The sequence below is a fragment of the Geospiza fortis genome, unplaced genomic scaffold (genome assembly GCF_000277835.1).
Source record: "Geospiza fortis unplaced genomic scaffold, GeoFor_1.0 scaffold637, whole genome shotgun sequence".
NCBI classification, from domain to species: domain Eukaryota; kingdom Metazoa; phylum Chordata; class Aves; order Passeriformes; family Thraupidae; genus Geospiza; species Geospiza fortis.
The window spans coordinates 908,625-932,620 of NW_005054515.1; the positions used below are offsets into that span (position 1 = coordinate 908,625).

Consider the following 23,996-nt stretch of genomic DNA (forward strand, 5'->3'; position numbering starts at 1 on the left):
CTCAGCGTGTCCCTCTGCCTCGGCGCAGCTTTGGGAGGCAGTGAGGATGAGGAAGGCCGCCCACGTCTCCTCAGCAGAGCTGCCGAGCCGGGCAGGATCCCTCCCTCCCTCAGAGCTGCCGGGCCGGGCGCTGTGGGGAAAGGGCGCGCTGAGGCGTTCAGGGGCTGGTGGCAAGGGAGGTTAAAATGTGTGGTTTAATTTGATAAATCAGTGCGGAGCGCCAGGGGTGTAGGAAGGAGTCTCAATCCGTGTCGGCGCTAGGAAGTGACGGGACGGGGCCGCTGGCTCCGCCTGCCACCAGGAGAGCTTTAGCTTGGGGCTGTGCTGGTCTGGGTAAAACAGGTTGGAGAGCGCCTGGCAGAGCACAGCCTGCGGCTAAACAGGTGCACACGACAATGCAGATTCCCATTTTTACCGTTGATGCATTTACAAACCGGCCATTTTCTGGAAATCCTGCGGCAGTTTGTCTGCTTGAAAATGTAAGTTAAAGAAACCAACTGTTTTTTGCGGTACTGCAATGACATTTGCCGTTCTGTACTTGGCCCGAGTACTCAACACTGCATTAGACTTTGCTTTCTTTACTCGAGACTTCTCTTTTCCAGGCTTGTTTGCTATGGCACAAGAATACAGAGAAATTAGCAAAGAAGTGCTTTTTTTTCATCAAAACGATGTCATACAAGACAACGTTTGAAGTTTTTGTGGGCTGTTAAAAATATTTTGTTAAGAAACAGACTGGATTTATTTTGAGTTAAGAGAAATGCCTTAATTTCTTCAAGAATAATTCAGAATAAAAGTTCTGAAGAATTAAGAATGATTCAGAGTGAACTCTGAAAAGTAACGCTGTAAAACAGAATCAGTGCACAGTAGAATGACTAAACTGTGCGGTTTGATTTTGTTGTGGGTTTTCTCCCTTTTTTTCTTGAATTTTTCCTCTTTCTCTGGAAAGAAAAAGAGCAGGTACAGACCTCGATGTGACTCTTTCACCATTAGTGTGTTGGGTTCAGCTTTAGCCAAGTTTAAGCAACCAGTTTTTATTGCTTCAATGTTGCATGGTGGTTTTGGTGCAATTGACAGTAGTTATCCTCCTCATCAGGGTGTTGTGAGCAGTAGGTGCTAATTGGTGCCAATTTATAACAAAAATAATTATGAAGACGGATTAGAAATGTACAGGCCTTGTATTGTTTGCATAGTAACTCCTGATAAAAATTGTAAATATGAAAATACATGTAGAGTAGCCAGTGGCAACAGCTCGTAATGCCAGCATGAATCCTTTCTAGAGCTCCTAAGTCTGTCTGAATCTCATGTAACATTGCCTACTTACCAGGTCAGCCAAAGGTATGGCTGGGAGCATCTCTCTTCAGACATATTTTTGGCTCCATAAAATCTGAATACTCTCAAAATTATCTCTGTGTTAAAATAGGAGCTTTAATTTCATTTTTATATTAATTGTACTTTGTTGCATCAAGATATCATGAAGCTACCTGACTTGCATGACTTTGGGATGCAGATGTTTAAATTTTTCTCCAGTTCCTGGAAGTGAAGGGTTTAGTGTTACAGCTAAAGCCAAGATCCTAATTCAGCATTTTATTCTCAGATTGAAGGAAATGTGATGCAGCCATGCAAAACAACTGGTCTCTGCTCCCTCCAGAGTCTCAGCAGGTGCTTTACAGAAAAAATCAGGAGAAATGCAATAGCAAAACCTCTCTGTGTTTCAGAGGTGCCACAGGATGGCAGTGTTTCAATAAAGTTCCATGTTGTTAAAAAGAAAGGTTATTAGAATAACATTTTTACTGGTCTTTGTTCTGGTCTAGGATCTCTGCAGTAAGTGACAGAACTCTTCCTGGGATAAAGGGAATGTAACTGTGCTGTAAAATGTGAGAATGTTGTTTAACTGCACAGAATTCAGTCTGCAAGTGCAGCTCTAGTGGACTAATCAGTTACTGGTTTGTAGCTGTAGTATGGGATTTTGGCTGAGAAAGGTTAGTTATTGAAGGAAGTAATTCAAGTTTAAAGGGCACATTTTTGTCTCAGAGGCTGAACCTGACCAGGTCCCTTCAGCGCTTTGTTTCACTTGAGTTTCAATATTTTAAAGATTAGATTCTCAAACCTGGCCAGTCAGCATAGCGGTGGGGAAAGAGCAGTGGAACGTGGGCCAAGGAGAATGTTATACAATCCCTGGGCTTGGGTATCTTGGGATCAATGTCCACTGGCTAAAATCACAGGCACTTTGTGAGCTCCAGCTGTTTCATTCATTTTTTTTTTCAGTTTGTCTCTTCTCAACTCCTACCAAGGGAGTGTATTGTCCCACTTAAAGTTTTTTTTTTTTACTCTCAGAAATTATTGTGAATTAAAACTGAATCCATGCTTTATTATAATAGAAAATTAAATTTCTGTATTTCACAGAAAGTTTGATTCTGCATTTTTTGGCCTGTTCTTGACTGGATTTGTTATGTCATCCCTAGGACCTGGATGAAGATTTGCACCAAAAAATTGCAACAGAAATGAACCTTTCAGAAACAGCTTTCATCAGAAAACTGAAACCTGGAGATGACTTTACCAAAAGTTAGTGGTTCTGCTTACAAGAAAACATCAGACAAATGCAGAATTCATTCAGACTCGCTCTGTGGATTAAGTTTCAGCTGAATCAGTTTGCTGAATCTGCTCACTCGGCAGTTGTGTGGTGGCCTCAGCCCAGGGGCTCATCCACTGCTCTGGACTTAGATTCCAGGTTAAGGAGTCATGTTTGTCATCTTTGTTGTTTGATGGATTGTTCAGGGGGTAGGATTTTGTACAGTCTCTGTAATTAAAAATATTAAGGATAGTAGTAAGTACCATTGTTTGCTCCTGTTAATAAATTGGAATTTATTTTAGGGTTAGACTAATTGCTTGGAGCAGTTAGAAGAAGTTACAGTACTTTTCATTTTTCATGTTAGCATTTTGGCAATATGTTTAACATGCTTATTTTCAATCACCCATCTCTACCAGCATACAAAATGCCAGCTTCTTTGTCATTACAGTGCTTTTGGTACTAATGGGCTCTTTGTGGCCTCAGACCCACACTGCCCAAGGGGTGCACAGTTCTTTCAAAGGAATTTGGTCACTCAGCTACACCTGAGACTGTGTGTGCTGAGGGCTGGTGGGAGTGAGCCAGGAACATCAGAATGCCATTTGTCACCTGCTTCTGGAACATGTCCTGGTGTAGTGAGGGCTGCTGGACACCGCGTGTCTTTCTGCAGGCCTTCACGATCAGTATGTTTAATTTAATGTTAATTAAAGAAAAAACCAAACCAGTCAACTCTGTTATTTTAGGGACATGTGAATTTCTGGGAGTGCTTAATGTCCTCTCAGTCCAAGCGTGGCTGTGTGTCTGGAGTGTCCAGGCAGCCCTTGTGGGTCACGTTTGTGTCCCCTCAGGTGTGTGCATGAATCCTCCATGTCCTGGTTCCAGGCACAGCTCCCACACAGAGCAGTGCATGAGCTCACGGCTGGGCTGGGCCAGCCCCCACAGAACTTCACTGCTGGGGCCATCAGCTTCCACCCCAGGGTTTATTTGGGTTCTGTCTGTTTTTATTAGAGGGGACTGACTTTAATGCATGAACTTTCCAGAGTAGCAGTGACAGTACTGGTTTGGATTTAAAAAAAATTAATTTTCTTTTTCGCTTCTTGTTGTGTTTGTATGGTAATTATTCACTTGAAATGCATGTGCGAAAGTTACAGGAAACAAAGTATCATACATGTGTGTTACAATTTTTTTAAACAGCAAGTAGAAATATGATTTCTAGTGAAATGAAGGGTTAGTAGGCATTAGAGGCTTTTACCAGACTTAACTGTTGGTTTAAGCAAAATAATTAATAACTGAGCTAACTCCAGTACAGGCTCTGTTATACCAACAATACCATCTGTGCCCTCTAAGCAGTAACCTGGCCTGCAGGTGGTACAGATCATAACTCTGCCTCTGTAGGATTTCATAATACACACAGATATTGGAGGCTTTATCTTCTAAATAATACCTGTTCAGGATAAAGGAAAATCTGTGCAGCGTGCAGAGGTTGTTGATCTGGTTCAAAAGAGATAGCTATTCTGAAAAAATCAGTGCAAAATGGGTACATAGAAGTGTATTTAGGACCAAAACTGATTGTAGCATGCATTTTGATTAATTGAAACATCATCACTCTATATATATTGAGATAAAATTAAGATATAGACTTCTTCCACTTCATAGCACTGAATAAACTTTTATTTTTTCAAGGTTCCTGCTTTGGGCTCAGATGGTTCACCCCAGCCAGTGAAGTTCCTCTCTGTGGTCATGCTACTCTTGCATCAGCTGCTGTGTTATTTCATGTACAAAGTAAGTTTACAGCCCATGTAGTACTATAGCTTTTTTAGAACATTTACTTCTAATTAACATCTCTGTTTTTAAGACAAAGGCAATTAAACATTCAGAATATCTGTAGAACACAACTGGAGATACCCTGGGTATTGCCTTTTGCTGCTGCTCTGTAGTTAGAAGGCTGTAGTCTGGTGCCTGTCCTCAGATTCCCATGCCCTGCTATTACTCTGGTTTAGGAAAAGTGCTAAATATGCAGATGTCATCTGGGAGAGGTAGAGCAGGATTTGATGAATAAGGAATATTGCTCTTTCTGTTAAAAGGGCATTCCCATTCATTCCAGGCAAATGCAGGAATGATTCCCTGACAATTGCTGTGTTTATTAGCCTCAGCAGATTTATTGAGTTAATTGGGAATTTTGCCCAGAATACTGTGTTGCTCTAGATATATTTGAGCTGCATAACTAACTTTTTCTGAATATACTGAGCTACTTCCAGGGCTATGATAATTTAGATTAAAATTCTAATGTTTGATAATGTTGCAATGTTCTCTCTCTAGAAAATACAAACTCAGTTCTCACGTTTGTGACACTGAGTGGGGAATTAAAGGCCAGACAAGTGAAAGATCATATTGTCCTGGACTTGCCACTTTACACAGCCTACCCCCAGGTTGGTCAAAATTTTATTCACAATAGGCTTTCAAGGAAAGTATGTGTTTGTATGTGTATGTCAGTATATGTGTCTGTCTGTAGTTGCATAGATACATACATATAAATTGCATTTTTTACAGTGTGTGTATTTTCTTTTTCTTCAGGAACTTAAGGAAGTACAAGAATTAATAAAGGTAAAAGAAGAATCCATCAGTTGTCTTAGAAAAACATTTATAATAGCTTTGCTTATTTTTATGTATTAAAATGGCTAAAAAATGGTGACAAGGCACTGCTTGATGTGCTCCTGAGCTGGAAACACCAAACTTCAAAGCTCTCAGTAATGAGTCAGTGGGTCAGGGAGTGGAATTCTCCAAAGTGCTGCAGCTGAACCTTGTCTCCCATTTCCATTGACCAAAGTGTCAATATTTATTTCAATGGCATTTTCAGCCGTTTGTGTGCATAAGAGGGCAGTCTGTGTCCTTGCCCTCCTCTAGGTCCTGGATTTCTTCCCAAATTGACATACATGGGGTTTGTAACTCCCCATATCCATTCAAACACTTGGTGTATTTGCTTTTCGTGCTTGCACGTGCTCAAGGGTTGCATGGAAGACCTTGCATAAGCCCTCTTCTAGCAGGGAAGGTGCTCTGTGGAAATGCTAAGGGAATAATATTTTATATTCAAGTGATGATGGTTTTTCTCTGTCTCTGCATTTCCCCCAGGCAGCTGTGGGTGACATGATTGTTCAAGATATCCGTTTTTCTCCCGACACAAAGAAGCTCCTGGTCCGCCTCAGTGACACTTATGGCAGGTATATTGCACTCTTTTAATTGTGTTAATCAAGAATGCAGACATTGAGCTGGCCTGTTTATTCCTTACCTACCAGGCTCTTTTATCTAGTTTTAAATCAGGTGGAGATTAGAAACCTCTGATTTAAATTTCTGTGTGAAGTGGTTATTTTATCTTTTAACATGAGCTTATTGAAGCTGCAAAGCTGAGTAAGATCATTCTGAAATCTGTCTTCAAGAGAAGGAGCTGTAGGAAACACTTTTAATGATGGTGTATTTTCCCCACCCATCTGAGTCTAAAGATGATCCAGTGACCTGGTGGGAAGTTGGGAGTCCTGCTTCAGTTCAGGGCACATTGGCAGAATGCCAGGGATTCTTCCTTCCCTTGGACTGTAATCTGCTTACACATGCTTAACAGCACCATAAGTAGCTTTAGAGAGAAAATTCCAATTCAAGTTATTCCAAAGCATTTGTTAATCTCATCTGAATTTCATTGTTAATTCAAGTACGATTAGGTATATACTGCTGAAACATAACTGCTTTAATCAGGCCAAATTACTATTATTACAAACTTGAAATTTGGCCTAACTAATGGTTAAAGTCTGGGGTACTGGGAAAAAGAAATATTCTCAGCTGAGTACTTATTATTTCACTCTCTCAGACTGTTTTCTGGGGAGGTATCAGGCAGCTGTAGACTGCTTTAGAATGCCATGAAGACCTGAATGATGTTAGTTATTTGCCTGCTCTGAAAGGAGGTGGAGCACTTGGTACATTCTGTAGTGAGGCAATAATTCTTTCAATGATTAAAATATTGAAACAAGGTGATTTTTTTTTGTGGCTAATATTTCAGGATGCTCTGTTTTCAGAGATAAATAGGAAATGCATGGCTTGACATTTTTTCTCTGCTTATTAAGAGTGCATGACTTCAAGGTGATTTTTCTGTCAAATACCATTGTGAGGACAATGCTAGGGACCTAGTCTCCTCTAATATGTTATGGCTGGTTTTGAATTGTAGAGAAGATGATTCTGTAGCTTTATTTTTTCTTTTCAGTACTTATATTCATGTAAAATGAATTATGGGCTATTAAATTTTCAAAATTGTATTCAAGGTCTGTGTTGGAAAACTTGAAAGTGAATGCACAACACTTTTTGTCAGCTGAAAAGACAGGAAAATTGAAAGGACTCATACTCACTGTTAAGGGAAATTCCAGTGGAAAAGGCCATGATTTTTACTCCAGATATTTTGCACCTTGGGTTGGAGTTCTGGAAGACCCTGTTACAGGTATGTGTTTGTATGATAAGCAGCTCATACTTTTTGGCTCAGTTGAATTAAAAGGTTCTTATTCAGATTCATTAATCTGTTTTTGTACTTTGGAGTCTCTTATGAATGACTGGTTTATATGGATAGCAGGAGTGCTCATTAAACTAAAAACTTGTATGACTGAGGCCAACTCATTCAGAAAAAATCAAATCAGCTTCTTACTGTCATTAGGCCAGATGTTCTTGTGTCTTCTTCAGATCTTTTCCCTCAAGTATTACAATTAGATAAAAGTGAGAGTCTAGTTCATTACTGGATGAGTGTTTCAGTGGAAATTTATATCCTCTTCTGTTGGTATTCTTTTTTTTGTGGTGCTTTGGATTTTTGTTTGGGTTCTTTTCCAATGCATTTCACCTGAGATGTTCCCTAGTTTATGACACTGCTGCTGTTCTCAGGCCTGTGGGAGCTCAGCTGGCTGCATGTGAGGGCAGCAGGGCGTGTTCCTGCCTGTTCTCTGACGTTGATGATTGCTGCAGGGTTGTGTTCTTTGCTTAGGTACCATTTCATTATTAGTCAGCTGAGAATTGTAGCTAAGGATGATGCCCTCACCTAGCAAGATTTCCTTTGAAGCTAGAGGATGTGGAAGTAATACTGCTTTACCATAAGTGGGAATTATGAGTGTTCACAGCAGACAGAACTTAGGTCTTTTTTACCCTAAACACACGTGGCACTTGATTTATGGTATTTGCATTTTGACTATGCTTACTCTGTAAAGTATTTAATTCTGTACTTTGTTTTCCAATTTCTTTTAAGGATCTGCTCATGCTGTTTTAAGCAGCTACTGGTCAGAGCAGCTGGGGAAGAAAGAAATGCTTGGTAAGAGAAACTGTTTTATTGCAAAGCTGTCCATTTGTGTAAATCTACTCACTAGAAAAGGAAAGGTTGTATTACTACTGCAATCCAAACTGTAGCAATAACTCCCTATTCGTTTCCTCAAGATGAATAGAATATTAAGTAATATTTTGTGTGTGAGGTAATCTTTTAGAAATTGCTTTCTTTCCTATCCACCACCATGACACATCATGCCCCAGGGGTTTGAAGTGCTGGTTTCTGGATCATAACTCTCTGCTGTCAGTTTTTGATCTTGGCTTTTGGATTTTACTTCTCCTGACCTTTCATCATACCTGAAGCTTGGGGAAGCTCAGGGGATGTTTATGAATTTGGTTCAATCAGTGAGATATGCTTATTAGGTCACATCTTTGTTACTAAGCAAGAAACCTAAGAACGTGGTGGAAAGAAACCAAGAGAAGCTGTTAACATATCGTATATGAGGAGGTGTTGTGTCACTCCTTGCTCCTCCTGTTTCTGGTGCTTTGCCAGAGAACAGAAGAACAAGAGAAGCAACACAAAATACCCTCATCCCCTACCTGGTTCCCCAAGAGGGGACAGAGGGCAATTCTGCACTCAAGCCTTTGGTCACATTTAGTCTAGAGCAGAGGTGGGATACTTGATCTAATAAAGTTCTTTGTCCATAAAAATAAGCACTTTTCCAAACAAACAGCTAGCCTGAATATAAGCCTTTCTGTATTGGGTCAAATGAATCTCAGGATGGATTTTCTTGAGGATGGTAAGTCTTTAAAGGCTCCACCATGAACAGGGCCTTCTCCATCATGGACCAAAGGAAAGATTTAACATTCTGTCCCAACGATCTGGTATTTGCATTTACACCACACAATATCTGTGATAGTTTAAATAGTGTTGGGGGGAGGTGGAGGGGAAATCTCAGCATATTTTCTGAAGATGACAAACTGTCTTTGGTAATGTGTGCTTATGGACTGGCTGTTTCTCAGAAGCTTTTGACATTTTTGGATGTTAATGTGGAACTGAAACTCCCCATAGCATCTATAGACACTGTTTCTTTAAGTACTCAAATAGGCTGGAATTCTGTACTTACAATTCACACTTTCTACCTGTTTTGCATTTTCATGTATTTTGTATGTACTGTCCCTATTCTGCTTTTAGAGAAACTAGCTCAAGCAGCCAGGGCAATTGATACTGTAAGCAGCTTCTCTAATGTGTTCAGCACAAAAAAAGTCCTATCTGTCCACAAGATAGGTTTGTGCTGTTTGGGTGGTTTTTTTTTTTCATTCATATTTCATGCATATATGTCCTCAAACTTCTTCTGTGTTAGAAATCATGCAAAACTGTTTTAAACAGGACAAGTTAATTTGATGTATGTTTATGAGAAATAACTTTTCCTTACATGTGTCTGTGTGAGAATTATCAGGTAGTACTGGGCATATTCTACTATTAATGAGATTATTTGGTAAAGATAGCTGGCATTCAAGGACATTCCATGTCAGCAAGTATTAATAAATAACAGCATCTTTGCACTTTTTAGAAACCTCTGTAGTGTCTTCTGCAATATCCAATACTTTTTATTGCAAAAATAAAGGAAGATTTTCTTCCATAGAATGAAGGATCTGTTAGTTCCCAAATAGATTAGACATAAAGTAATATAAAAATGTGGAACATGAAATCTATTGTCAGATCTCTCTGGCTATTGGGGCCTTTAGGAGGAGGTCAGCTGCAGCTCTGCTGAAGCATCAGACTTAATTTCCTGTGTTTGGGTTCTCTTCCGACTTTTTTAGACTAAATTCTCAAACAACAACCACTCCCACCAGCTACAAAGAGAATTTTCCAGTACTTTTACAAGGTGAAATACTTCATGATCTTTTCTTGAAGCTGGGTCCATGTCCTTGAATTTAAGCTGCTTGTTCAATCAGGGTTTTGTACCAGTCCTTGCCTTTCTTGCATTTGAGGAGTCTCTGCAATGTATACAAATTATAATCTCTCAGATGTATAGACTTCCAGAGTTGCTAGTGAATGCAGTGTATAACAACTGTCTGTGTGTCCAGCCCTTCACACTGTTGTCATATTTCTAAGGTAACATTTATAAATCTGCATAAGTAATTCCATACAACTAACAAATTAGAGAGGACTTACCAAATTATTGTGATGACGAGGGCTTACCCAGGACAGTTTTTATCTCAGTTTAACCTAGGGGAATCTTGCTATACCAGTTTACTTCGGACAACTGTATTTATTTGTGGGGAAATTTGTTTCTTTTTACTGCCTTTAACTTCTCTGATTCCTTCTGGTACAGAACAGGTTTATAGCATTTTAGGGTTGTTTTTTGGGGGGCAGAAACGCAACAAAAATTACCACCAACATTACCAACAACAACAAAACACATAAAAAGACAGAAGAAGTTGCTTTGTTAAGGTACAATGACTCTATCTGTATTTAAGTTTTTGCTAATTTGAATTGTCATGAAGTCAAGAGTTTTCATTGCAGTTTTCATCTTTTACAAGTAATCTCAACACATAGATTGACAACATCAGATTTATGCATAAGTGTTAAATTTCTTCAAAGGAGAGGTGTTTCCCTCCATCAATCACCAGATTTGTCCACTTTTTTTCTTAGGATAAAAAAAGTCTTGGAGATCTTTGCTTAGGTTAAGGAACAAACACTTCTTTCAGCATTCCTCTCTAGGGTTTAGAAATTCAAACAAAATACTAGTGATTTCTTAAGTATTATTACAAGAGTGTCACTTCTTCCTGAGCTGATGTCATTCTGATGGCATTATGAAGAAAATCGATTATTCCTTAAATTGGTTAAGCAGGGGTCATTGAGCTCCATCTAGGCTGGTAAGAAGCTCCAGAACAAGAGGATAATGTTTGTACAAGGCCCCCAGCTGCTGTGTGAGTGCAGGGGCTGTGATACTGTGGTATCACGGGCCTTGTGGCTGCTCCCAAACTTTCCTGTGTCAGGTTAACCACAGAGGAGCCCAGGGCACTGTGAGTTCAGCTGTTAGATGCTGTTTGTACAGTTGGACATACTTGTTTTCATAGCAGATATGTATAAAATCTATAGTATGAAGTGCTCCTGGAAATATGGGCGTGCAGCAGCTTTATGATCTAAAAGGTGAGTGCACTTCAGGGATGCCTGAATGCCTCCAGAGTCACTGCTGTTAAATGAAATCCTCTGGGTATTGAAATGTTCCATGCAGGCCTGTTTACTCTAGGACATGGCATGAAATACCAGTGCTTTAGTGTGAGAGAAGGAATAGATCAAGGATTATTTTCATATAAGCTTGTCTAAAAATTTCTTTTGTGAGTTAATTTTTGTTTTTCTTCTACTTTGGAAATTTCTTCCAAAAAAGTAAAGTAAAATAAAATGGACCAATATCAAAACAAGCTCAGTAATCCTGACATGAAAGAGCTAGAGTTTGGACATTTAAAGAAGAAAATAACAAACCTAACTAACCTTTGAAGAGTTGAAATAATTAATCTCTTTTATTTCAATCTGCTATCATGGGAGTGGAAGACCTTAGGTGTGTCTCCACACCTGGCAATAATAATTGATCAATTTTAGCTGGCATGGGTCTTTTAAGAGTCTAAAATATTCACTTCAATCACTACTTGAAGCATTACTCCATTCACAGGTGGTGTTCTGACAAGTTAAAAACAACCCATGGTTCTATAAATGGAAAAGAACAGAAAGTATCAATCTCAGTCTCTAAATAGCTCCTGTTGCCACTCTTTTGGAGTGCTTGCTTTGTCTGGGAATCTAATCTCCTGATCAAAGAAGAGCTTTCTTAGCAGCAATGCCTGAGAAATTGTTTCAAAGCATACAGCATATATGGCATCAGAGAGCCTGTGCTCTGTTGGGATCTGGATACAATCTCTACCCAGTTTATAAATTGTGGGTTTGAGAGGAAAAATGTGCCCCTTAGCTTTGGACAACTCCTGGAGCAGTTGGAAGTTCATTGAGTAAGGGGACTGAACATTATTGCCTCTTCATCCATTTAGAGCCTTTCACAAAAGCAACGCTGCTCAAAACTTTTCTAAATGCCATCTGAGCCAGACCCTTTTCAAGTCATGCAACTGAGACTGCTGAAACGAGTTAGAGACTCCACATGCTAGGTGAACATCATGCACCTGTGTATGGCTCAACAGTCCAGACAAAAGCTGAATTCTCTAAGCAGTTACAAGCAGAAGGCTGTTTCTACTTCAGGTTTACCCAGTTGTATTAAATTATATCTTCAAGATTCTATAAATCAATATCTGTTGCATCCTGTGTAAGAATTTGGTGTCAGTTTCTGACAGCTGAAGCAGCATCTACGTTTCTTTGTAGGCTTTTCCCGCTGCCTTTGTGAGCTTATTACCCTTTAGCCAGGCACATTCTTTGAATGCAGTGTCAGCTTTTGGTGTTCAGTGCCAGTAAAATGGTCATTCATTCTCATGTAGATAATGCTTGCTGTTCTTCCTTCTTCCCTCCAAAAACTGTATCCCATGAAGGGAGAATTCTAAACTTCTTAGATACGTGGAAGGAACTTAATTTGCTACAACAAAGCAAACTCTCCCTCGCTGCTTGTATGAAGTAGCAGTTTTGTCAGGCTCAACAGGCAGGGTGTGGTTGGAAATACAACAACCTCAGCTGACCTTCATCCATGAAGGCAATTCATCCAGGGTGTCCCTGGTGCACTGTTTGCCCTGGTGCTGCTTGCTTTCTGAGCCAGAAGCCTCCTTTCCCTGAGTTTTCATGGATTTCTAAAGAATTTGTGACCCACAGTAGGTTTTTAACTCTGGGTTCTTGTTTCTCTGTAGCATTTCAGTGCTCCCGCCGCGGAGGAGAGCTGAAGATTTCCGTGCGCAGTGACGGCAGAGTTGACATTGCTGGGCAAACTGCTGTGGTGTTAAAAGGAAACCTGACTTTCTGAAAGAACTGCCACCAGTCTCCCTCTGCTCTCACTAATCACTAATCTTTATGTTACTCTGATTATGCTGATTTTATCTCAGCTCTAGGCAGTGAATTACTACTGTTCTCAAAATCTTTTATTACTCACTGGCCATTTTTAAAAATTGCTTGAAAGTACTTGCTTCTCATCTTCAAAATCCTTGGTATTCTTCACTTCCATCTTGCCACTTCCTATGTGCACTGACCAATGAAAATGTTTGAGTACAGCTATCTTGTTTTTCTGCCTTTAAATGATTCTTCTCTTTATTTCCAAATTCTGTGTTGCAATCCCTTACTGCTTCTTGGATTAAACTGTAAGCATCTGTTCGATAATCAAACTTTTCCCATGTAGATAATTTTTCATGAAATATGAATTAATTTTTTAAAAAATTTATATTTTCTTGGATATATATTGAAATGGCAGCCATGTTCACTAACTTACTTGAATTAAAATATGAAAAAATATACATGGTTTAGAAATGTGCCTTGTGGTTTTGGTTCCCTTTTATGAACAGTATTTTTCGAAGTCAAATGGCATTGCCTTTGATCATAGCACTGCTGCTTAGTCAATACTTTTAATTCAAGGTTTAGTAGATTTAACAGATTGACCTTGTGATACACCTAAAACTGATGAAAATCTGAGGGGAAACTTTATGGTTACAGCAATGTCAATTATTTTTCAAAATCTGAAGATTTTCTCCTAAACTGAAAGTTTCTTCTATAATTTTCATGAAGTGTACTGCTTCAGATTTTGTCACCATGATGTGGTCTTTCACTGGATTTATTAGGAATATGGAACTTTCAGTGACTCTAGCTAAAACTGTTTTCTCTTTGAAGTCACCTCTGTCTTAAGCTTTGTGATAGTTCTTTGCAATATTTCAGGGTGATGTGTTTTGAATTCAGAAGACACTCTAGTACTGTGGGAATAGTTGGATGTCATCCCATTATAAATCATCAGGAACTTAGTTGTGCCAAGTTCCTGTTTTTCCATTTATTTTGAATTTTATCAGAACTTGCTAGTTACGTCTTGCTTAAGTCCAAGCAGCTGGACAAGTAACAGTGTGAGAATCTTAGTTTAAATAGAAAATTCTATCTCCTGAGCTACAAAGAACATACCAAAAATGTGATTTAAATGCACTACTCATCTCAGGGCTAGGTGGCAAGCAAAAGGAGTCTCCAAATAGAAATGCACATTCTTGTCCTGTATTCAGTCTTGCTGGAGTTGGTGGAGCTGCAGGATGATTTATACACATGGACTCGTGATCAGGTGCAGGTCACAGCACCTCATCCTGCCATCCTGTGGTGGCAGCTCAGCTGCTAGGGCAGCTTTGGCCCTGGCCACCTGTCCCCACAGCTCTGGATGGTTCCCTGGATGGTTCCCTGGATGGTTCCCTGGATGGTTCCCTGGGTTGTTCCCCTGGGTTGTTCCCCTGGGTTGTTCCCCTGGGTTGTTCCCCTGGGTTGTTCCCCTGGGTGTTCCCCGGGTTGTTCCCCGGGTTGTTCCCCGGGATGTTCCCCGGGATGTTCCCGGGATGTTCCCGGGATGGTTCCCCGGATGGTTCCCCGGATGGTTCCCCGGATGCTTCCCTGGATGCTTCCCTGGATGCTTCTCTGGATGCTTCCCTGGGTCCTTCCCTGGATGTTCCCTGGGTCCTTCCCTGGATGTTCCCTGGGTTGTTCCTGCAGGGGCCATGCACCTTCTGGGGCAGCAGTGCTGCTGCTTTCATTCTTCCTGCTGCCTTAGGCAAAGACTGAATCTGGCCCATAGTCAGAGAAACAAAGCCTTCCTTAGGAGTAAAAGGAACTAAAGAGCCAGCTATTGTTCACCCATCCACATTTAATAAATAGACAGTACAATAATTTCTTTTACTCAAGAGGACTAATAATGAACAAGGCCCATACATTTCGAAGAGACTTGTTATATAAATTTCCTGACCAGACTAATATCTTTGCTGCTTAAAGCATTTTTTTATAGTTTACTACTACTTTGTCTCTATTTCTTTTCAGGATAGAAAAATCACCAGAGCTCAGGTGGGAGGCTATGCAGTAATGTGTTTGTAATCAACACGTTAGTTAATCAGCCATGATTTATTAATGATGAATTAATTATACCTGATTGTGCAGTTCTGCTGCCTAAATGGAGCTTTAAAGGAGTTATTTTATTAATCATCATTGTCTAATTGCAGACATTTACTGAAAGATTGCTAATTAAACATGCAACCATATGCAAAACAAGTAAGGCTGCTGAGGGTGGCAAGAAAAAGAGCATTATTTTCTGAGGAGCAACTTTATTCTCATGAAATATTGTGTAGCTGACCTGGTGATCCTAATTATTCACTAAGATTTATTTTAATGTATTGCACATTTCAGTTAATACTAAAGGAAATCAGTTGTGACAAATTCTGTCTCCCCATATAAAAATTGGTTGTGCAAACTTGAAGTAATATTATTTAGAACTTGTGTGGCCTTGTTTTGCATCTTTTTGCAAAGGATTTGTTTAGTGTTTATGGTGCAGAGGATTTGTAGAACTGTTTTGTGCTGCTCTCCTAATTAAGACTGGTGGCATAGAGATGTGTTGAACCAAGAGCAAATTACGTGAAGGGAAATACAATTCCAAAAATTCCTGTGCACTTGAGTGTTATTTATTGGGAGAGTGTCCCACGGAAGCTTCAGGCCACTGTAAGGCTGGAGGAAATCCATGGCTAGATCCAGCAGCCCAGACATGAACATTTAAATGCCCTCTTGCTTATTTTGCTTCTTTGGTGGGTGTCTCTGCAGAGGCACAGCTCATGTAGGGGCCAGGAGGAAAGCATATAGCCAGGAGGAAGGAGGCAAACCAGGAAACTTTAGTGATCAACAGAAACCATACAAATTTACTGCTATGGAAATGAATGTAGAGCTAAAAGGGATGTAAAGAAAATGGGAATAACTCAATAAGCCATTTAGCAGGTTTGCTTAAAGGAGGCATGAAAATACTTTGCATTTCTTTTGCATTATTTAGATGAGAATAGACAGAAAACATACATTAAAGGTTGTTGTTAAATTTGGAAAGTTTTGCAAGAAGAGGAAATTATATAGACTTCATGAATGTGCACACAGCAAGAGGTCTTAGAAAGGAGCCATGTGTTCCATAAGGGATGGGAAGGGAAATTAGCAACAGATGAGGCAGTTATTTCTGGGAAAGGAGAGGTTTCTTTGTCTCAGTATTCATCAGAGTGACAGGGGAACAGAGGGAACCTTCCCAAAAGTTAAAAAAAATACCCAAAACCTAAATTAAAATAAAGGGTGATGCTTGGTCAGGTAAAAATTAAATTAGTTCAATTAAAAATGGAAAAATCTGCCAATTAAGCACATTTTGTTCTCACATCTATTTTTTCCCCCCAAGGAGTAAATCTCTCTTGAAATTAATTAAGAGACTTAAGCAAAAACACAGAACTAGGGATTTTTCTCAATTGCTGAGTCACTGTCCTTTTATTTCCTGAAGTTTACTGCAAACCATAAATTAAAATTTCCAAAGAATAGGAAAGTGGAAGAACAAAACCCAGGATATGACCAGATAGTCAATGGTGTGTATGGGTTTTTTCCCTCGGAAGTTGGTTTTAGACTTTTAGATTTAATGTCTAAAGCAGAATAGGGAAAAAAAATAAAATTTCTAACTCTTTTGGCTTCTTTGTGTACTTTGACTTGGTTTTGCATCACTGATTGGCAAAGAAGGATATTCCTTGGGTGATTCATATAAAGCTGAGGTTTATTCACATTGCTGTGTTCTGTGATGTTTTTGGTGATCCAGCCAAACCAGGAAACTGCTTTCCTCCATGTCATTTTTGTCCTGATAAGAGTTACAGGTGGGTAAAGTACATTAGGGTAGCCCAAGGAAAATTCTGCAGACCATTTGTAGGGTTGTGAAGAGGCAGAGGTTGTAAGGAGGAGCAGGGGTGTAATGCCTCAGTGGAGCCTGCAATGTGAGCACCTTTCAAACCTTGCAAAGCCAGTTTGGATGGTGTGGGGGTCAGGCTGGGAGATGCTAGGCCTGACAAGGGATAATGGGGATTATAGTGGGGCTGGGGCAGGGTGTGAGGTGCAGCAAAGCCAGGAACCTGAGTTTGACTTCAAATATTCTTTACTGGCCTTTGCTGTGTTTTGGAGCCAAACCAAAGGGGACTGACCAGAGTGCCCATCTTAGCAAGGTGGGAAATTCCAGCTGGAATTCTTGATTTTTTTTCTGTTTCAGAAAGCTTCATTTCTCCATAGTTAGTTATGGCTGTAAATAAAAATAAATTAGAATCTCCACGACTGGAATAATTTCAGTCACCCTTATTTGGGAAGAAATGGCTCATTCCTGAACAATATAATTCTGTTTTAAGAGCAGATTTTGGGCTTTATTGTGTTTACATGTAGCAGCTTTCTAAAGATTTGTCTGGTTGACTTCCATACTTAACATCACAGCCTCTTTTTTTAACTCTATTTTTAAGGGTTATGGGCATTAAAACTTTCAGAAACCGTTCAGCAGTCACTTAATAGCAAAAATGAACAAAGTACCCTCTTAATAATAAACTGCAGGCACTTTTTAATAAAGTTACAATTTCAGCAGAAAAAAAATGTAGATTAAAAGGAAACACCTGCTCCTGTAAATTACTATGCTGCAGGTACCAACCCAGGAGACTCTGCAGATGGTTCTGTATTTGCAAACCTGACCTCAGCACCCCTTCATCAATCTCCCACTGATTGAATCTCTCCAGAGCAGAACACACCATATCCCAAGGTACTAGAAGACACCTTTGAATTAAATTAGTTCCAGCCAGAATACCAGCTAATTGGTATTTCTGTTTCATTTTGGAAGTTCTTAACAAAGCATTTGATTGTCTTGTCAAGCACTAGCACTGACTGAAGAACAGCACAGCCAGTTCCAGGAAAAACTCCAAAGGGAACTGTATGTAGAGGGTGGTCTTTGCTGCATTCCTGGCTGATTGGGAGTGTGGATTAAGTTGTGCTATGCCCTAGGATTTTGAGATGGGCAAAACCAAAGTGGGATCTTGATCCTTAGAAGAGTACAGTGTGAATTCATTGCTTCTGTTTGGCTTTCCTGCCAGCCAAGGAAAAGTAGGAGATATCTAAAGTTCTGTGTGTTTGTTTCCTCTCCTCAGTTGTCTTCAGGCATCCTGTTCTTTTAGTGAGAGCTGACATTGATTATGGCATCTTTTCTTAACTAGGAGAAATCTTACATGGTTCTAACTGGGCCTGTGCTAAGGCCTTGTGCAATTTATTGAAATCTTTTTGCTTTGGGGGAGGAAACATTAACACTCTGTCTGGAAACCAGCCTTGCTGAAAAAAGCAGAGACAAGCTCCTGTCCCCTGTGCAGTCATACATACATGTTCCTGTTTTGTCACCCATATTCCTCAACCTAGTGTTTGACTTTAAAAGCATCCCTAATTCTTCAAACTGATAGCACTTTCATCAGAGGCTCATTTTTCAGTGAGTCTGAATTACACAAGTGTAATTATTACTGTGCTCAGACTTTTTTTTCCTAAATTGTAAGGAGAAAAAAAGTAATACATATCTTTTTGCTTCTCAATTATATGTGAATAAGGCCAGCTGCAACAGAAATAGAGCTGCCTTCCTGCATTTGTTGCAGGAATTAAAGTCCATGAGTAGTTGATGACATAAACCATGATGTATGCAATTAAATAAGAATGATTGTGTAATTTATTTTGTATAGAAAGAAGGAAACTTGTATAACAGCAGTGGCTGAAAATACTTCTGTAAAAAATTATTAGAACTCTTAATTTAAAATTTCCACTGTGAAAATAATTAAGGTCCACTAAGACCTTAATTTAAGGCCACTAAGACTAATAAGTTACTTTCCCATCCTCAAGTTTGTAGAATTCAGAGGAAAACTCCACTGAAATCTGATAGAATACTGACTTTCAAGACTCTTGAAATCCTGAAATAATAAGGAATTAAGAGAAACAATTAGCTTCATGGGAGAAAAAAGCAAATACCAAGCTTTTAGATGTCAAATGCTCAGTCCTTTTGCTGTGTGCACAGAGTGCAGTGAGATTTTTGCTCTCCTAGCCATGGTTTATCACTTTATTCTGTGGTACCTGATGGGAAACATTGTCCTTTGTGCATTGTGAGCCAGCATTCACTGTTAGCAGGCACGTTAAGTGTTTCTTTATTCACAACTGCCTTTCCTGGTAGCTTTTAGAATACCCCCCATCACATCCAATTCCTGGCAGCTCACAAATGTGACACTTGGGAGAGCGGAAAATCCAAAACATCAAATGTTACCGTGTGCCTAACTAGAGCATCTTAATCTTTTAGAGCTGCCTTTCTTTGATGGGGAAACCTCTGTGGCGTCCTGCTGTCCATGCAGACAAAAGAGCAGATGTGGAATATGAGAGTGTGCGTGGGCACTCAGCTGCCTGGGCAGGGGGCAGACCCAGAGAGCTCCGAGAGTTCCTCCTGCATTTGGAGAGCAGTAATTGCAACATCAGCCCTTAGTATAAACCTTCACTTAAAGGGACTGGGGACTACTTCATTTGCATAACAGTTAAATTATAAAGTAAAGATCTAATCGTGAAGTACAATAAAATTGAAGTGAGATATATATATAGATTGTATATATTATATGTCTATATATATGTATATATTATATGTATATATATATATAAAATATAAACAAATTTTTGTAAGGCTTCCTTTTCTTTTACTCATGTACTTGATCCTTGCCATTATTGAGTAAGTTTCAATTTTCAGCAGATAAAGATAACCTTACTGTAAAGGGGTTTTTTTTTAAAGCAAGTAAAACTGGGTTTATGGAAAATATAAAGGCTGACCACATGTCCTCCCAGATGAGGTGAATGCTCTGCTTTCCTGAATAAGTCACTTTGTAGTTCACAGCATTATGCACTGTGGTCCTGGACAACCAGACCTTGTTTTTGCCTTTGGATACTGGATGAGTCCCATTAGCTGCAGAAGGATTACAGACACACGTGAAGTTAAACATGAATGGGAAATTAGTATACAGAACATCAAATTAGAATTCTCATTTTCTTTCATAATGGGATTTTTGTGAGACTTTTCATCACTTAACCTTCTAAAACATTGTCATGGAATATATATGTGACAATTCGTACATATTTCTAAAAGAAAAGAAACTGAGTCTGCAGCAGTGTATTTTAAAATATACTATACCCTTATGGACATACAGTGTTTAAAATACCATGAGAGTGGATTTTTGATTTACATAACTGAATATGTGAAATCTGAATTATATGTATCAAAAGCATTTGATCCATTATTTAAATAATTTAATTGGTTAGATATATATTATTCTGCATTTAAATAATTTAACTGATTATATATTCTATAGAATATATAGAATACATTATATTGTATTTTATAGATACATATTTAAATAGAAGTGCCTAGAAGAAGGCACTTAGCTGAGAAAGTGGAATTGAAAACATTTTACTAGATCTGTTATTAACTGAGAGAATTCTTCTCTCTCATTTTTATGAAGCAACACTTGACAGTTCAGGTCCTTGAAAATGTTACTGAAAATGCTGTCACTTCTTATTTGTACCTATTTCCGTGGTGGTTATATTTACTTTCTGTATTTCTTCAGTGCAAAAGTGAAAGTTGAGAAAGCTTCCAAACAAATATGTGGACTGCATGGCTCTTAGCCCAGAAAGGCTCCTCTGGAAACTGATAGGAAGTACATTTATGTAACAGTTTTGCAAATATATAAAGGGAAGGATAATCGACAAAAGTCTCATTTGTGTAACAGCTTTGACCCATTAGGGGCTTTTAAATCATGCATCACTGACTTCAGGGTTGCTGTTGTCAAGCTACTTACAGATCCTAGTTAAATCAGGCATTTCGTATTTTTGCCCTCATTCGCTTTTGTTTACCAGCAGGAGACAAAATATTTAATTAGTTTTGGGGCATTTATAATCTCCTCTGGGCCAGCTCCAGCCACAAAGCTGGACGCCACTCCTGAGTTAATTCCAGCCAGGCTGGCCCCTCCACTACAACATATGGGTAACCCCTGAGCCTTTAGCAAAAGTTGCAACTGAACTCGGAGAGGGGTGGGACCTCCCCGCTGGGAAAATCCTGCCACAAAGCAGAAAGGGGCCAGCGTCACCAGGGCAGGTCACGGCGACACTTAGACCAAACAGCATCTGGCAAACTGTGCCAAGTAGAAATCAATGAGAAGCACTGGCTAGTAATTTTATGCCTGTTTACACAGGAAAATAACTCCTTCTGAAGTGAAAAATTATTTTATAAAAAGCATCCTTTGGCATCACTCTCTCCGTTGTTCCTTCTTGTATTTTTATTAGTCAATAAACACAATCTATACACAGTTTTGTTTTGAGCAAGCAACATTAACTGTAGCATTAATTATGTTTTTGGGAGATGAAGAGTTTTGAGAGTCTTCTTCCTAATTGGCTAGGAATCAGCTGTATAACTGTAGTTAATTTCCAAGGTACATTACATTCTCTTTTCCATGTTACAACAATCAGTCAGAGGGCTGGAGAAGAAATAAAACAAAGACAGTTCCTAATCTTAGGACTGTGTGTTCCTGCTCCTGCAAACTGTTGCAGCTCAGTCAATGAGCTTCAACCTTCCCATGTTTTATTATTGTCATTTTCTATTCCTGCCTGTATCTCTGCTTATGGCTCATCTTGTGGCCCTTGTTTTTCCCCATTGCCTTTTATCGCTTTTCTCTTTTCCCTGAAATTCCAGGTGATCCTGTCTAATATTGTAAGCAGACTGCCATTAAATTCAGTGAGATGACTTGGGGCTGAATATTAAATATACTCAGTTCTTTAGAGGTTCATGGCATTAGATACTATATTTTATCCCACACAGAGCTTCTTCCTTGTGTACTTTTGTGCTTCTCAAAAAGGAGACCATTCTCTACTGGCTTTTGTTTTTTATCTACTTGTCAAGAAGTATTTCTGTTTCAAACAATTTACACCCTCATTTTCATCCTGAGACTGCCTTGTATTGTTCTGCACATTCATGATTTCTGTAGTTGGAGTGCAGCAGGTTGCAGGTTTCCAGTCACAAGTCACAGTGTCCCATGAGTGGATTGCAGCACTCAGTTCCACATCTCCTTGGGTTTTGTGGCAACATGTGCAGGCAGATGTCAGCTTCAGGCTGAGCTCTTTATGCCTCTTGATAGAGAATAGAAAATAGACAGTGACTTTTCACTGTAGGAAAGAATTGAGAAAATCAGTGCTTTTGGTGGAAGGAATAAAAAGCTGAATGTTCAGAGTGGCTGTCATTGGTCCAGACCCATGGACAGTTGGCATGTGAGGGAAAAAACCTCACTAGAAGTGAGATGGACTAACTATTCATGTCTGGGGAGAGACATGGTGCTTTCACTCAGGAACTGCATTTTTTTCACAGTTACAAATTATGCAGAGAAGTTTTAATAAAATAGGATGTAATTCAGTAATAAAATGCTGCAATTTTTTTTCCTGCTTTTGAAGTACACCAAACTCCTTGTTTGACCAAAATCTGTATGTGCAAGCAGGGTTTTTTTGTTGTTTGTTTGTTTGTTTGTTTGATTGTAAATAGGATTTTTTTCTGATGAGGTATTTGGGAAACTCAGTGGGAGCACGTTCTTACACTCCTCTCCTCTGATACCATGACACACCTTTTATATCTCCCTTTCTCTGCTCCTCTTTTTCCCCTCAAGTGTAAACAGAGAGCTCCACTCCTGTAACAGCTCTCTCTGCCACAGGCTGTGATTAAGTCACTTCATTGCCAATACTAAACTCTGCAGATACTGTATGAGCAGGTTTAGTTCCTGGTGTATCAGGAATAGAATCCCTAGACAAAGAGAAAAAGGGTTATAAGAAAATAAAAGGGGTTGCTTTTTCCCACCTTGATATTTGATGATCTTCAACAGGGGAGAGTCTTCTAGGGAATTAATTTTGTTCCATGATGAATTTCCATACTGTCTCTCAGCATAGTTACCCATTCAATTTCTAGTTTTAGGACTTTTTGTAGGTTTTCTACTCAATTCCAAAGAAAAAAAAAATTAAAGGCTAACTTATGAATGGTCTTGGTATTTTATTTTAATGTAGAGCAAATGGAAATGAGTTTTTTTTAAGCAGTGCTTGCAATAATGTTAATGCATTTCTTGTGCTTCTGATGTCATAGCAAAAAGGTAATTTAAGAGTAACTTAGTACAGTGTAAGAAAGATTGTTTTTTCACAAGGTTGGTGTGGGGAATTGGCTCAGTCTAAGGCCTCTCATGCTGGTGTTTGGGAGGAAGCAGCTCCTAGGGACAGGAAAGCCATAACACCACCTGATCCAGCAAAAGGCTGCCCTGTCAGCAGGTAAAATGGAATAACAAGTCATACCTTCTGCTTGAGGCTGTCTGACCATGTCTGTTGATTAAGGAAGAACACAGCTGATTTCCTATTAAAAGATTTTGGTTCATCCATTCTTTGCAGCAAGCTTGGGATCTTTGCTTTTGTTTCATTTGTAACAGTGGTGTTGCTGCAGTGTCAAGCAGCCCATTAAATTCAGCTACATTTATAAAGTTCTAAAAACCAGTGCACACATCCTACTTCACACAGGCAGATTCATAAATAGTTGGGCTTTGGTTGTTGCCATCTCTGCAGAATCTGTTTGGCACAAACATTTCTGGTTTGAGGCTGAAAGGACCAACTGGAGGTTCTCCTACTGGGAGGGCAGTGGGTAAACATGGAAGTTCCCATCCCTGGAATCTCAAAGATCCCCTTGTATTTTACAGAGGTGACTGTGATGCACAGGTGTGAGGAATGGGCAGGGTGATAATTTGATGAGAGACACCTGAAAAAGTTTAAAAAAGGGGAAGGGCCACAGGAGAGAGGAGGACTAAGGTAAGAGCCTCAGAACGGAGAGGTGAACAACCTCTGGAGAATTGCTCTCTCCAGGCTCTGGTGCTGAACCCGAGTCCTGAGTTTATAATTCCTTCTGCTGGGAGGACCTGTGGTCAAATCGGCTATGAAATATGTCCTGACCATCTACTTCATCTTTCTAATCCTGAGCTATCTGATCTATGCAAATATAGTAATAATAACAATAACAATAATAATAACAATAACAATAATAATAATAATAGTAATAATTTACCACTTGTGCTGCTGATTACCCTGCTAGGAGTTTTATAG

General features: G+C 39.3%; 1 protein-coding gene across 2 annotated transcripts in view; it reads left to right on the forward strand.

Moving 5' to 3' along the window:
• The first annotated feature begins 8 nt into the window (after window positions 1-8).
• The window catches only part of PBLD (phenazine biosynthesis like protein domain containing), a 75,230-nt gene continuing 51,242 nt past the window's right edge, over window positions 9-23,996 (forward strand). The window contains exons 1-9 of one of the 2 annotated variants that reach the window (XM_005428974.2): window positions 10-479; window positions 2,463-2,562; window positions 4,250-4,348; window positions 4,886-4,995; window positions 5,141-5,170; window positions 5,696-5,784; window positions 6,871-7,043; window positions 7,833-7,895; window positions 12,692-13,278. In XM_005428974.2, coding sequence (XP_005429031.1) covers window positions 396-479; window positions 2,463-2,562; window positions 4,250-4,348; window positions 4,886-4,995; window positions 5,141-5,170; window positions 5,696-5,784; window positions 6,871-7,043; window positions 7,833-7,895; window positions 12,692-12,804 — 861 coding nt within the window. In that variant the 5' untranslated portion in view covers window positions 10-395 and the 3' untranslated portion in view covers window positions 12,805-13,278. Of the gene's footprint in view, window positions 480-2,462; window positions 2,563-4,249; window positions 4,349-4,885; window positions 4,996-5,140; window positions 5,171-5,695; window positions 5,785-6,870; window positions 7,044-7,832; window positions 7,896-12,691; window positions 13,279-23,996 lie in introns of those variants that run through there. The other variant, XM_031063604.1, reaches the window with a different exon arrangement.